This window comes from Octopus sinensis, linkage group LG26 (genome assembly GCF_006345805.1).
Source record: "Octopus sinensis linkage group LG26, ASM634580v1, whole genome shotgun sequence".
NCBI lineage: Eukaryota > Metazoa > Mollusca > Cephalopoda > Octopoda > Octopodidae > Octopus > Octopus sinensis.
In genome coordinates, this window is record NC_043022.1 from 13656156 (window position 1) to 13671845 (window position 15690).

Sequence of the window (15690 nt, forward strand, 5' to 3'; positions counted from 1 at the left end):
CAGTTTAGATTTGGATGCAGAGGAATTGGCACAGCTGGCTCGAGCATTCACCCTGTTTTGGCAACAGTACATGTTGGTTGTTGTTGGCGGCAAACAATGCATGCGTGTGTAGAATTATACACAAACAGCTCGATAGAAAGAGGCGTTAAAATTTATTAATCGATCGTGATTGACATAAACGCTTTCTCTCTCCTCATACACACAAAGAGGATTCATCATCATCATCATCATTTAGCGCCCGCTTTCCATGCTAGCATGGGTTGGACGGTTCAACTGGGGTCTGGGAAGCCAGAAGGCTGCATCAGGCCCAGTCTGATCTGGCAGTGTTTCTACGGCTGGATGTCCTTCCTAACGCCAACCACTCGGCGAGTGTAGTGGGTGCTTTTTACGTGCCACCCGCACAGGTGCCAGACGGAGCTGGCAAACGGCCACGAACGGATATTGCTTTTACGTACCACCGGCACGGGGGCCAGCTCACATATATGAACAGATAGGAAGGGAAGGAGACACCAAGACAAACATTGAAAAAGCCTCATTTCAAATAAACCTGCGTTGAATCATCTGTGCCAGACGAGTGGCACAAAGGCAGATGTGCCAAAAAGTGTTGTAGTCATTTTACATTGACATTGTAGAAACTCGTTACAGCCCTCATCATCATCATCATTGTTCGACCGTGGTCGAGACAATGGAATTTACCATGCTACGCCAGACTTCATGGTCCATCATGGCATTACGGAGGTCCTGTTGCTGGATGCCTGTATCCCTGGAGATTACATCAGGGTAGGAGAGTGTGCGCCCTCTGGTATTGCGAGTAAATGGCTTCCAGTGGAGAAGAGTAGAAATTGCCTCGTTTTCAGCTCTGCAACAATGTCCAGCAAACTGGACTCGCCTACCTTTCACAAGGGATGACACAGGTGGTAGTTACAGCCCTGCTCTCCATTGCTCTCACCTAAACTAGAAAAAATAAGATGCTTTATTTTCTACTTTTGTTTTAACTAAGATTTGATGTCGTCGTTAATTAATTGATCGCTTCTTTGTTTATAGATTGACCGTCTTTGATGGCATCCAGAGCAGCATTTTGAATTACGAGAAAGGAGCAATGTTGTGTGTCGATATTTCCCACAAAGTGATGCGTACCGATACAGTTGCCGATCTTATGCGCAGCTGCCGTATGCATGTTGGCGCATCTGGATGGAAGGAGACAATTATGAAGCGTTTGTTGGGGAAAATTGTTCTAACCAGGTAAGCTTATATTTCTATATCTATCTATCTATCTATATATATATTTCTTTACTACCCACAAGGGGCTAAACACAGAGGGGACAAACAAGGACAGGCAAAGGGATTAAGTCAATTACATCGACCCCAGTGCGTAACTGGTACTTAATTTATCGACCCAGAAAGGATGGAAGGCAAAGTCGACCTCGGCGGAATTTGAACTCGGAACGTAATGACAGACGAAATACTGCTATGCATTTTGCCCGGCGTGCTAACTGTTCTGCCAGCTCGCCACCTATATATATATATGTGTGTGTGTGTGTGTGTGTCGTCATCATCACTATTTAGCATCCATTTTCCATGCTGACATGGGTTAAACCAGAGCAGTATACCAAGGTTGGCTGGGTGGCCTTCCTAACACTTTACAGAATATACTGGATTTTTTTTTTTTTTGTATGGGACCAGCACTTGTGAAGTCACCATGTACCCTTAATACAAGATCCTGCACTAAGTGGGGTATAGTATTGGGTGATGTGACAGTATGATAGAGGGACGGGAACAAGTGTGTTGCTGAAGAGGTGAACACATGGGTTCCCTATCTTTAAAAACAGAGAGAGAGAGAGAGAGAAAGAGATGGTGGGGGGCATACGCTCAAAGTATGGTGAATGCAATAGAGATAAACAGAAAAATTGATGGGTAGCCAAGTGTGACAGATGATTCGAGAGGTGGGTTGATGTGAATGTAATGAATATCTGGGGTGTTTGTGAAAAAAAATAAGGGTGGGCTGGTGAGGAGCTGTGTATCTAAAAGATGAGAACCTCTTGTGAAAATAGGGCTTCATTATACATGTAATAGGTTTGGGAAGTGATTAAATGCAGAAGACCTGATAGGCCGACACCGTAACCCACACATGCAAGTTGTTTGTCATTTGGCTTTCGCATTTTCTCTTCCACAGATACAATAATCGTACATATCGAGTGGATGACATCGATATGGACATGTTGCCAACCAGAACTTTCCGCAAGCACAATGAAGATGTCTCTTTTGTATCCTACTACAAAACGGTAAGCTATATATATATATATGTGTGTGTGTGTGTGTGTATGTAAAATGTGACCTCGTGTGTACCGTTAGCAATTTTTTTTTTCCCCCCTCCGTCTTCCCTTCTCTGGATCTTTCCTTCTCCTATGTTTCCAACGAAGAGCTCCGCTCGAAACGTTAGACCCGCCTTCTTTTCTTCCTTCCTGAGCGTCCAATAATGCTATATTTGTTCCACATCCTCGCATTGTTGTGTTTTTTTGTGCTTTCTTGTTTGGATTAACTATATATATATAGTCCAACCCATGCGAGCATGGGAAGCGGATGTTAAGCGATGATGATGATGATATGTATATGTACTTATTTGTTATCCTCAGTCTGTCTCTCTCTCTCGCTTTCCCTCGACCGTCTCTCATTTACAATTCATTCACTTTTTTCATGTTTCAATCATTGGATGGTGGGTGCCCATGCTGGGCCACCCACATGAAGGGTTTAAGTTGAACAAATCAACGCTAGTACCTTTCTTTTGTTTTTTGTTTTTCCAAGCATAGCCTCTTTTGCTTGGACCCCTAAGTTACAGGGACGCAAACAAACCAACACCTGTTTGTCAACGGGTGGGGATGGCACACGTGCCCACACAAGCACACATCTCGAACAATAAGAGTGCTCAACACCACATAGGTGGCTAACGATTATTTTGTTTTGTTATAATTAATACTGTCTTTGCTCTTTTCTTTTCTTCCGATTCCTTAGAATTACGGCATCAATATCCGACACCTTGATTTGCCTATGCTTCTTAGTAAACCCAAAGCTCGTGATATCAGAAGAGGCCAGAATACCCCCATCTACTTAGTTCCTGAATTAGTTGTTATTACTGGTAAGTTTAACCCTTTAGTGTTCAGATTATTCTGTTAAATGTAATACTTTTTCACTGAAATTGTTTTGAATTAATCATGTATTATCTTATAGCTTTGAGGTTTCAATGATGTGAATGTTTATTTTTAGAATGTCACTGTAGGTTAGGTGTGAGAGGCTGGATATCGCCAGTTTGAATATAAAACATGTATAATATATTGGGCCAGATGTGGCCGGTTTAAACACTAAAGGGTTTAAAAAAAAAAAGAACCAAAATAAACCAGGTTTTAACCATTCCATTAACCGTTTGCCTGTTCTGTGAATCACATCTGATGGTATTGTAGGACATATTTCCCCGGTGTCCATGTCCCAAATATGACCCACATTCTCAGTTGTAGTTGAAGAACAATTGAAGAACAAATGTGTATCATACATGATGCATGGACTTCTGGAAGGAAAGCTTTATAGTCAGAAACAAGGGTAAGTCCCTGCATACCCCTTGTATGAAACAAAGGGTAAGCAGGGGCCTTTTTGGACAAACTTATGAAAATACTCTCGACACCCAAAGAATTGGGCTTATATAAATGCTGAGTCGTTGTCTCTTTTGTGTATTACAGAAATTGTTTTCTGGGCTGTGATATGTTAAGCTGTTGACAACAATAATCCAGATTAGGATTTGAGGCATTCAGCTTTTGCGTTGTCCAAGTGTGCAGTGGCTGTAGTAATTTGTTTTTCAATGGTGAAACTGAATTGGATAAAGCCATAGATAATAGTGTGTAAACCATCATTTAACAATCTGTCTTCTATGCTGGCATGGGTCGGACAGTTTGACAGGACCCGGCAAGGTCATGAAACCCATCAGGTCTGTTTTGGCTCGGCTTCTACAGTTGGATGCCATTTATAACGCCAACCACTTTACAGGAGTGTCGTGGGTGCCTTTTGCATGGTAGCAGTGATGTGGTTAATAACTTCTTGGCTGGAAAAGCTACCCATGGAACCACCTTTGTCTTATTCGCAGCAGGTTTGAGTCCAAGCCTTTGGCCTTTGCATCCGAAGGATCTTTTAGCTTGATATTTACATGTTATTTATTTATTTGAGTCGGGCCATTTAAACCAATTTCTTTTTATGCCTCTCAATTCTTTGTTTTATACGTTCCCTAAAGACAAAATACCTACTTCCTTATTACCCACAAGGGGCTAAACACAGAGGAGACAAACAAGGACAGGCATAGGTATTAAGTCGATTACATCGACCCCAGAGCATAACTGGTACTTAATTTATCGACCCCCGAAAGGATGAAAGGCAAAGTCGACCTCGGCGGAATTTGAACTCGCAACGTAACGCAGACAATATACCGCTAAGCATTTCGCCCGGCGTGCTAACGTCTCTGCCAGCTCGCCGCAAGAATACCCTTTCATGGATGTTGCTTGTGTGACGTTACCACCAACAGACATTCACACACTCTTGGTCATCGTTTTAACATTTCCTTTTTGTCCTTGCTTGCCTGGGTCAGATGGAATTTGTCGTAGCAGATTTTGTATGGTTCGGTGCCCTTCCTTCCTCTCGCCAGTTTCTCACTTGTTTGCAAGTAAGGTGTTATTTCCCCCTGACCAGAGATGTTTTTCATGGAAGGTTGGAAATGTACCCCCTCTGCATGATGGTGAGGCTCATTTACGACCATCACACGAAGACAAGACTACAGAAATCCACACACAACAGGCTTTTTTCGGTTTCTGTCTACTCTATCCATTTACATTCTTGCTCACAACATCATAAGCAGAAAGTGTAACCTCTCGAAAGAGCTGTTCTTCACTCCTGCTCCAGAACGTCGGCTGCGGGGTCACTCCAAAAAGCTCTATCTGTGACGATTTCATCTCAATCGAAGGAGAGGGGTTGCGGATCCGTGGAATAAGCTGCCGGATGAGATAGTGAACATGCCGACGACCGCTCGGTTCAAAGTCTCCCTTGACCGCAAATGGCCTGAACTCTTTACATGAACACCCTCCCTGTACATGGCCTTGCTTTTTGCTTTTGAGCCAAAAAATTAACTTAACAAGGATTTTGGTTGGTTTGGGAGTATATTAGGAGGCACTTGCCCAAGGTGCCACACACAGTGGGACTTGTGACTGAATCCAGAACCATGTAGCCGAGAAGTAAGCTTCTTACCACATCGTCATGCTTGTACCTATGCATCGGTGTGTGTGTGTCTGTATGTGATGAATATACCTAAATATATATATAAATATTGTAACGTATATTTGCCATATGAATATGGCTAACCCCTAAGGGTGGATGCTACTGTAGTTTGTAGCCCCAGGAGGACACCTCCTCCAGCTGGCTATAGACACACTTTCTGTGACCTATCAGTATTTGCAAAGGGAAGCTATCCTTCCAGTCTTCAACTTATGATACACACGGACTCGAGTTTCAGGGTATTGACCCGTCATTGGCGTGTGACAATCATAGTGTGTATCATAAGTTGAAGACGGGAAGGATGGCTTCCCTTCGCAAATACTGATAGGGCACAGAAAGTGTGTCTATAGCCAGCTGGAGGAGGTGTCCTCCTGGGACTACAAACTACAGTAGCATCCACCCTTAGGGATTAGCCATATTCAAATGGCAAATATACGTCATGATGTGTTGCTGATACTGTTTATAACTCGCTCTGAGATTTATCATTGTTATATATATATATATAAACAATTGCAGCGTGGAAGGTGTTTGTAAGCCATTTAAGATGCAGCACGGTTTTTTGTCAGTGAACAGGTTGTGGTCTTAAAGCAACGAAAATATTTTGACAAATTAAACTTAAATGTTGATGTGAATCGAACGGTTTTGTATGTTTCTTAAATGGCTTACAAACACCTTCCACGCTGCAATTGTTTTCATTTCAGCACACGATCTCAGATCAGGTCACTTGCTATGCGAGTACATCTATATATATATATATATATAAAATGTTACCTTAAAGGTAAATAGCTGGGTGGGTGTATAAAACACATTTATTCTGTGTATTAAGTAAATACTTGTAGCCAGCTGTTAATTTGTTTTGTGTTTACAGGTCTTGATGACGATGTCAGGACAAACTATGAAATAATGAAGGACCTGGCTCAGACCACTAGGCTGACCCCTGAAACAAGAGTTGAAAGACTAAAGAGGTTTATTGGATCAACCCGAAAGTAAGTTGTGTGTGTGAGAGAGGGTTGGCTGCAGTTTTTAAAATTCCCTTAAGAGGGGTCACTAACCCTTTAGTCTTTAGATTATTCTGGTGATTGTACTGTCCATTTATTCACAGCATTTTAAATAATCCTGCATTATCTCATACATTAGGGATAGGAGAGGAGCTTTCTCCGTCCGGGTTGCGGATCCGTGGAACAAGCTGCCAGACGAGATGGCGAAGATGCCGACGACCGCTTTGTTCAAAGCCTCCCTTGACCTCAAGTGGCCTGAACTCTTTACATGGATCTTGGCTGGCTTGGGATTATATTAGAAGACACTTGCCCAAGGTGCCACACACAGTGGGACTTGTGACTGAATCCAGAACCATGTAGCTGTACTTAACTCCATGTCCCCCTACATGGCCTTGCTATTTGCTTTTGAGCCAAATTAACTAACTAACTAACTAATTAGCGATTTTGATGATGTCGTAGATTTTAGAATGTCATTGTAGGGTAGGTGTGAGAGGTCAGCTCTGGTCAGTTTGCACATTAAATAGGTAGAATATGTTGGCCGGATATGGCCAGTATAAATACTGAAGGGTTTATGCCCTTTTGATATCCCTGCATAAACCGTGCACTGTAACAATATCATTGATTTTTGGGTACGATTATAATAATCCTTTCTTCTATGGGCACAATGGTCTGACATTTTGGTAGAGAGACTATTTAGTTAGATCAGAGTCAGTGGTCAGCTTAAAATCAGAAAAAATCCTTGCAGCAATTTTGGTCCTGCCAATTTATATCATGCAGGTTGTTAAGCAAACCAAGATATATTTCTTTATTGCCCACAAGGGGCTAAACATAGAGGGGACAGACAAAGGGATTAAGTCAATTACATCGACCCCAGTGCGTAACTGGTACTTAATTTATCGACCCCGAAAGGATGAAAGGCAAAGTCGACATCAGCGGAATTTGAACTCACAACGTAACGGCAGACGAAATACGGCTACGCATTTCACCCGGCATGCTAACGTTTCTGCCGGCTCGGTGCAAACCAAGATACCGACACCATTGTACTTCATAAGTCCAGTGGCAGCAGGGTAAGCAACAACAATGCTACTGGAAGTTTTCAGCTTGACCCTCCACAGCCAGGCATCCATCTGGTGACCGCCGCTTTCCACAGTTCTGCACTGTGCAGCTGCGGCTTGATGTATTTTCTTTTATCAAAGAATATATTGACCAAAGGGATCATCATCATCATTAGCATCCGCTTTCCATGCTAGCATGGGTTGGACGGTTCGATCGGGGGTCTGGGAAGCCAGAAGGCTGCACCAGGCCCAGTCTGATCTGGCAGTGTTTCTACGGCTGGATGCCCCTCCTAACGCCAACCACTCCGTGAGTGTAGTGGGTGCTTTTTACGTGCCACCCGCACAGGTGCCAGACGGGGCTGGCAAACGGCCACGGTCGGATGGTGCTTTTTACGTCCCACCGGCACTGGTGCCAAACGAGGCTGGCAAACGGCCACGATCGGATGGTGCTTTTTACGTGCCACCCGCACAGGTGCCAGGCGGGGCTGGCAAACGGCCACGGACGGATGGTGCTTTTAACGTGCCACCGGCACGGGGGCCAGGCAAGGCTGGCAACGTCCACGATCGGATGGTGCTTTTTGCGTGCCACCGGCACGGAGGCCAGTCGGGGCAGCACTGGCAACGGACACGGTTGGGTGGTGCTTTTTACGTGCCACCGGCATATCATTGCTATCCAATAGATGATATGAAGATCTGATCTATTTCTGTTCCTAACTCTTTGCTAAATGCTAACAATTCTGCTCTTATTACCCTCTTCAGTGTTCCCTACCACTGCTTGTTGGAAATTGGTCAGTAACCTGATCCCTGGAGCCTTTTGTGTGTCGTCATGGATACATTTAACCACCAATAACCACTGCCTTGTTGCCCCCAACATTGCTGGCCTTGTGCAAACATTTGTTATCCATATATGGCAGGAAAGAACAAAAAAAAAGAAAAAACTATCGTCCTTCATTCTTGGACCTATCTTTGAATTCTTTGATCTAACTGGCCAGACATGGATTCTTTGATTTTGGTCATCCCTTAAAATACTTATACCAGTGCTTTTCAAACTTTTTGCTGAAGCGGAACCCCAAGGAAACATTCCACTGGCTCAAGGAACCCCTGTGCAATAATTTGTCTTATGCACACATATCTGCACAGGAGAATTAAAAATTACTGTCGATTTTAGCATTTTTGTAACTTCTTGCGGAACCCCTGGACTGTACTGGCGGAACCCTGGTTGAAAACCACTGACGTATACATCATCATCATCATCGTTTAACGTCCGCTTTCCATGCTAGCATGGGTTGGACGGTTCAACTGGGGTCTGGGAAGCCCGAAGGCTGCACTAGGCCAGTCAGATCTGGCAGTGTTTCTACAGCTGGATGCCCTTCCTAATGCCAACCACTCCGAGAGTGTAGTGGGTGATTTTATGTGCCACCGACACAGGTGCCAGACGAGGCTGGCGAACGGCCACGCTCGGATGGTGTTTTTTACGTGCCACCAGCACAGAGGCCAGTCAGTGTGGTACTGGCTACGGCCACACACAGGCATTTTCAGTGCTGTGAACCCTTTGGTTACTTCTTGTCCAACACCTCCTCTATGGCCTTTGGGTGTTGTTTAAAAACTTGTAAAATAGAAATCAGAAGAGACTGTATTGATGACACTGTCTCACTTTTGTTTGACTTTTCACTAATTTTTTCTACTCTTACAGAAACAAAGACGCCATGGAGCTTGTTGAGAAGTGGAAACTCCAACTTTCTGACAATTTGGCAGCCATTGCTGGGCGTGTACTTGAACCCGAAAAGATGTACAGCAGCACCAAATCGGTTTGTTTGTTTGTTTTTTTATTCCTTCTTCATTTCGGTCTAATGATTGTGAGAGATTTTCAAACCCTGTTTGTGATATATGTAGACTTGTTTATCACTGATTCATTCATCACTGAGCCAAAATAACATGGTATGTTTTATTGTGAATCATACCAGCGCCGCCTTGGCTGTCTTCCGTGCCGGTGGCACGTTAAAGGCACCAACCGATCGTGGCTGATGCCAGACCCCCCTGGCACCTGTGCAGGTGGAACGTAAAAAGCATCCACTACACTCTTGGAGTGGTTGGCGTTAGGAAGGGCATCCAGCTGTAGAAACACTGCCAGATCAAGATTGGAGCCTGGTGCAGCCCTGGCTTCTCAGACCCCGGTCGAACCGTCCAACCCATGCTAGCACGGAAAACGGACATTAAACGATGATGATGATATGACACTGATCATGGACTTATCTATTTCTTTACTACCCACAAGGGGCTAAACACAGAGGGGACAAACAAGGACAGACAAACAGATTAAGTCGATTATATCGACCCCAGGGCGTAACTGGTACTTATTTAATTGACCCCGAAAGGATGAAAGGCAAAGTCAACCTCGGCGGAATTCGAACTCAGAATGTGGTGGCAGACGAAATACTGCTAAGCATTTCGCCCGGCGTGCTAATGATTCTGCCAGCTCGCCGCCTTTCATGGATTTATCTGTCATAACACGGGTCAGCAATCAGTCAGATTCTGCTTGTACTGCAAAAATGCACCCTGCCAACCACCCCACAAGTGCTCAACTACCCAGAGTGGACTGGCTATCGCTTGTGCATAATTATTTAAAATTTACAGTTGTACCATCTACATGGGACTTATGAACAGAAAGCAACTAAAGGCACCTAATCCCTTTAGCACTTAAACTATCCTTGTGGGGCCCCATGGAGGTGATGACAAGTGACAGATCTTTGGCAATGTTGTGCTGAGAAGACTTGTCAAATCAAGTGAAGTCACAGTTGTTGTGGTCGTCAGTGGCGTCCTGTAAGTGGTATCCATAAAAGCATAGTCGTGGCTGTTGCTGGTGTCATGTAAATGGCACTTGTGATGGTGGCACATAAAATTACTGATTACACTCTTGGAGTGGTTGGCACGAGGAAGGGCATCCAACCATTGAGACCATGCCAAACCAGACTGGAACCTTGTGCAGTTCCCTGGATTATCAGTTCCAGTCAAATCACGGAAAGTTAAATGATGATTATCTGACTGAAATACTCAACCTGTCTTATGCTCAAACTAGCCAAATCTCGCCTCTCACACATAGCCTACAATGTCTTTCTAAAAATAAAGAATTACATCAGCCAAGACTTAACGTTACAAGATAATTCCTGATTAATAAAAAGTGATCAATGTGAATAAAAAAATACATTCCATTTGGTAGTAATCTAAATTTTTTTTTTCCCAACCAGTCCATCAGATGTAGTTACACATCGCTGGTCACAATGCGTTCGCATTGTTTTAGCCTTCGAATGACGCCACCCCGCTGGCTAAGCGAGCAGGCCAACAGAAGAAAGAGTGGTGAAAGAGTACAGCAGGGATCACCACCATCCCCTGCCGGAGCCTCGTGGAGCTTTTAGGTGTTTTCGCTCAATAAACACTCACAACGCCCGGTCTGGGAATCGAAACCGCGATCCTACGACCGCGAGTCCGCTGCCCTAACCACTGGGCCATTGCGCCTCCACAGTAATCTAAATGCCAATGTTAAATGTGAAATTTATTTTGTGCTATTTTTCAAAGTTTAAAACAAATATGCTACACGTGTTTTTGTTTACTTATTAAGGTTAATCTCTACAGATATTCTATAGAAATTATGGGTGATTAATGGGTTAGATCGGTGCTGATGAAGGGGCAAAAACCCCTGAAATATGACATATGCCCATCTTTGATCTCATTGTTTACATCTGATGTGTGGTATACGAAACATGCCGGCTGACATGTAAAAAGCACCATTTGAGCCTGGCTGTTACCAGAGCTGCCTGGCAGGCTTCTGTGCCCGGTGGCACATATGAAGCACCCACTACATTCTTGGAGGGGTTGGTGTTAGGAAGGGTATCCAGTTGTACTCTGGCAGGGGATGGTGGTGATCCCTGCTGTACTCTTTCACCACAACTTTCTCTCACTCATACTTCCTGTTTCTGTTGTACCTGTATTTCAAGGGGCCGGCCTTGTCACTCTCTGTGTCATGCTGAATATCCCCGAGAACTACGTTAAGGGTGCACGTGTCTGTGCAGTGCTCAGCCACTTACACATTAATTTCACGAGCAGGCTGTTCCGTTGATTCGGATCAACCGGAACCCTCATCGTCCTAACCGACGGATTGCTTCCACCATCCAGCTGTAGAAACCATGCCAGATCAGATTGGAGCCTGGTGCGGCCTCCTGGCTTGCCAGTCCATCCAACCCATGGAAAGCAGACATTAAACGATGATGGTGAACAAAAATCAGTCCTGGCTTTAATTTCTATAGAGATAACCTTACCAAGTAATGTAAAAGCACACTACTTGAATGCAGTATCGACTTCTAAAGACGTTTGATATGCTTTATAGACGATTATGGTTGCAGAATGAAATATTCCAAACATACGTAATATTCGAAAGAAGTTTCATCGTGACAGAATGTAACAAGGCTGGCTCTTTCAAATACTGGTACAACACATTTTTGCCAGGTGAATGCTGTTGCCAACCTCGCCTGGCCCCTGTGCCGGTGGCACGTAAAGAGCACCATCCGTCCGTGGCCGTTTGCCAGCCTCGTCTAGCACCTGTGCGGGTGGCACATAAAAAGCACCCACCACACTCATGGAGTGGTTGGCGTTAGGAAGGGCATCCAGCCGTAGAAACACTGCCAGATCAGACTGGGCCTGGTGCAGCCTTCTGGCTTCACAGACCCCAGTTGAACCGTTCAACCCATGCCAGCATGGAAAGCGGACGCTAAATGATGATGATATGAGTCAATATTATTTGTTTGTCTTCCACAAACTTGGATTTTGTTAATGACTGTTGAATGATGGTTAATCATTTTTATGTTGATGTCAGCAACTGTATGTATGTTTTCTAACCTTGTTTTTGCAGCTGTCTTACCAGTCCCGCGACCCAGATTGGTCCAGAGATCTCCGTGACATGTCACAGGTTGCTACGATGTCTGTAGACAGATGGCTACTCATCTATCCAATGAGCTGTGGCCGTATGGCTAAAGATTTAGAGTCCTGTCTTCAGCGTGTTGCCAAGCCTCTAGGAATCCGATATGCTGAACCCTACTGGTAAGTAAAATTAATTTTCAAATTATTTTATATATGTTTTGAACCATCCGATCATGGCCGTTGCCAGCCTCGCCTGGCCCCCGTGCCACTGTCGCGTAAAAAGCACCATCCGACCGTGACCGTGTGGCATGTAAAAAGCACCCACCACACTCATGGAGTGGTTGGCGTTAGGAAGGGCATCCAGCCGTAGAAACACTGCCAGATCAGACTGGGCCTGGTGCAGCCTTCTGGCTTCACAGACCCCAGTTGAACCGTTCAACCCATGCCAGCATGGAAAGCGGACGCTAAATGATGATGATATGAGTCAATATTATTTGTTTGTCTTCCACAAACTTGGATTTTGTTAATGACTGTTGAATGATGGTTAATCATTTTTATGTTGATGTCAGCAACTGTATGTATGTTTTCTAACCTTGTTTTTGCAGCTGTCTTACCAGTCCCGCGACCCAGATTGGTCCAGAGATCTCCGTGACATGTCACAGGTTGCTACGATGTCTGTAGACAGATGGCTACTCATCTATCCAATGAGCTGTGGCCGTATGGCTAAAGATTTAGAGTCCTGTCTTCAGCGTGTTGCCAAGCCTCTAGGAATCCGATATGCTGAACCCTACTGGTAAGTAAAATTAATTTTCAAATTATTTTATATATGTTTTGAACCATCCGATCATGGCCGTTGCCAGCCTCGCCTGGCCCCCGTGCCACTGTCGCGTAAAAAGCACCATCCGACCGTGACCGTGTGGCATGTAAAAAGCACCCACTACACTCACGGAGTGGTTGGCGTTAGGAAGGGCATCCAGCCGTAGAAACATTGCCAGATCAGACTGGGCCTGATGCAGTCTTCTGGCTTCCCAGACCCCAGTTGAACCGTCCAACCCATTCTAACGTGGAAAGCGGACGCTAAATGATGACGATGTTTTTTTATATATATGCTTTATAGACGATTATGGTTGCAGAATGAAATATTCCAAACATACGTAATATTCGAAAGAAGTTTCATCATGACAGAATGTGACAAGGCTGGCTCTTTCAAATACTGGTACAACACATTTTTGCCAGGTGAATGCTGTTGCCAGCCTCGCCTGGCCCCTGTGCCGGTGGCACGTAAAGAGCACCATCCGTCCGTGGCCGTTCGCCAGCCTCGTCTAGCACCTGTGCGGGTGGCACATAAAAAGCACCCACCACACTCATGGAGTGGTTGGCATTAGGAAGGGCATCCAGCCGTAGAAACACTGCCAGATCAGACTGGGCCTGGTGCAGCCTTCTGGCTTCACAGACCCCAGTTGAACTGTCCAACCCATGCCAGCATGGAAAGCGGACGCTAAATGATGATGATGATGATTTGTCCAGGCATGGCTGTGTGGTTAACGTGTTTTCTACACAACCTTGTAGTTTTGCGATTGTTCCTTTCAGTTCATGTCTCCCAAACCACATACTGGAGGCTTTGGTGGACATGAACTGAAGGAGACAGTTGCATCCTTTTTTTTGCTTTAACTTTCCCCTGTAATGTTGGGGCGCCACCTTGAATGGTTTTAGTCAAATGAATTAACCACAGGGGTTATGTTTTTTTGTAAAACCTTGCGTGGGAAGACCCGGCAGGACAAGTGAGACCATAACCCATGGCCTCTACCTGGGACGTAGCCAGCCCACTTATGCGTACCTTTCCTTCTTGTGACACAAACCCTACTTGTGAAGACCTGTTGAGGCAAGTGAAAATGAAAATCGAAATCGATCAACATCAATGGAAATTGTAGCTGTGATACCAGTGCTGATGGCACGTAAGAGAACCATCCGATCGTTGCCGTTTGCCAGCCTCGTCTGGTACCTGTGCAGGTGGTATGTAAAAAGCACCCACTACAGTCACGGAGTGGCTGGCATTAGGAAGGGCATCCAGCCGTAGAAACATTGCCAGGTCAGACTGGAGCCTGGTGCAGCCTTCTGGCCTCCCAGACCCCAGTTGAACCGTCCAACCCATGCCAGCATGGAAAGCGGAGGTTAAACGATGATGATGATGTTCTATCTTTCTGCCAAACTGCCAAGTTAGAGATGCAAACAAGCCAACACTGGATGTCCAGCAGTTGTGGGACAAAAACACAAACACACACATTAAATAAAATTCTAGTCAGCCTCTATCTCCGCTTTTCCAGACTAATTTCTCCTTTCGTTCTTTCTTTCTTTGCCAGGTGTGAGATCCCGGGTAACGACGCTTCAGGACAGGGTTACATATCAGCCATCAAAGAGAAAGTCACAGAATCCACTCAGTTGGTTGTGGCATTAGTGTATGATAACTCCAAAGGCAGATATGATGCAATCAAGAAATTCTGCTCTATTGACCAACCTGCAGGAAAACCAGGTAAGATGAACTTCTATCCCATCAGAAATTTGAGTGATATTTCTCTATCCGTTATGTTTTTATGTTCGTTAATTCCTAGACCGTTGATGCTAGGACAACGAAACTCAAACCAGGGAATGTCTTAACCCCTTACCCGGCAGAAACGAATATATGCGTTTTGACCGAAATCGTTTCTTTCTATCTCTGGCGAGTTAACTCGTCAAAAGATAGACGAGTTCCTTTGTCTATTATAAACTCTTTTTTGACATATACGAGTATATTCACTCACTTTATACGTCTGGCAGTGACGATTTCTGCCACCTTTCGCTTGAGTAAGGCATTGAAGACCGAGTATGATTTAGTCACCTGGAGACAGTCGAAGGGTTGGAAGGCGCATTTTATGAATAATAAATAAGGTTTGAAATATACCTCGAAATCACCATTCAAAACATAGTAAAATAAAACAATAAAAAATATGTCTGAAAAAATACATTTATTTTCAAAATAATTGTTGGGTAAGGGGTTAAGGAGGTCTATTTTTACTGAAATGACTTGGTTGTCATTAAACCTTCACGTGCAGATTGTTCCTCTTGAGTTGATTCCAAGCAGTTTTTTTATTTTAATTTTTTATTCTTTTTCAGTCCCATCACAGGTAATTGTGCAGAGGACACTGAACAGGAAGAATGTCTTCATGTCAATCGCCACCAAGATTGCCATCCAAATCAACTGCAAGCTGGGAGGAGTCCCATGGTGTGTCACAGTTCCGGTGAGTTTCGACTTCGTTTCTCTTAGTCTGAAGAAGTTCTTGCAGTTGAAGTTTGTTTGCATTTTAGAATTCTGAAATTGCTGTCTTTGACTACTTCTATCACACGTGTTTACTTCATCAGTATTTCATCATTGGCTGAAGACACCT

At 44.3% G+C, this 15690-nt stretch overlaps 1 protein-coding gene across 2 annotated transcripts in view; it reads left to right on the forward strand.

Moving 5' to 3' along the window:
* The window catches only part of LOC115224768 (piwi-like protein 1), a 54045-nt gene that overhangs the window by 26760 nt on the left and 11595 nt on the right, over positions 1 to 15690 (forward strand). For both annotated transcript variants that reach the window (XM_029795676.2, XM_036513845.1), the window contains 8 exons: positions 1045 to 1242; positions 2174 to 2282; positions 3010 to 3133; positions 6173 to 6290; positions 9051 to 9165; positions 12261 to 12448; positions 14629 to 14798; positions 15419 to 15543. In XM_029795676.2, coding sequence (XP_029651536.1) covers positions 1045 to 1242; positions 2174 to 2282; positions 3010 to 3133; positions 6173 to 6290; positions 9051 to 9165; positions 12261 to 12448; positions 14629 to 14798; positions 15419 to 15543 — 1147 coding nt within the window. The remainder of the gene's footprint in view (positions 1 to 1044; positions 1243 to 2173; positions 2283 to 3009; positions 3134 to 6172; positions 6291 to 9050; positions 9166 to 12260; positions 12449 to 14628; positions 14799 to 15418; positions 15544 to 15690) is intronic.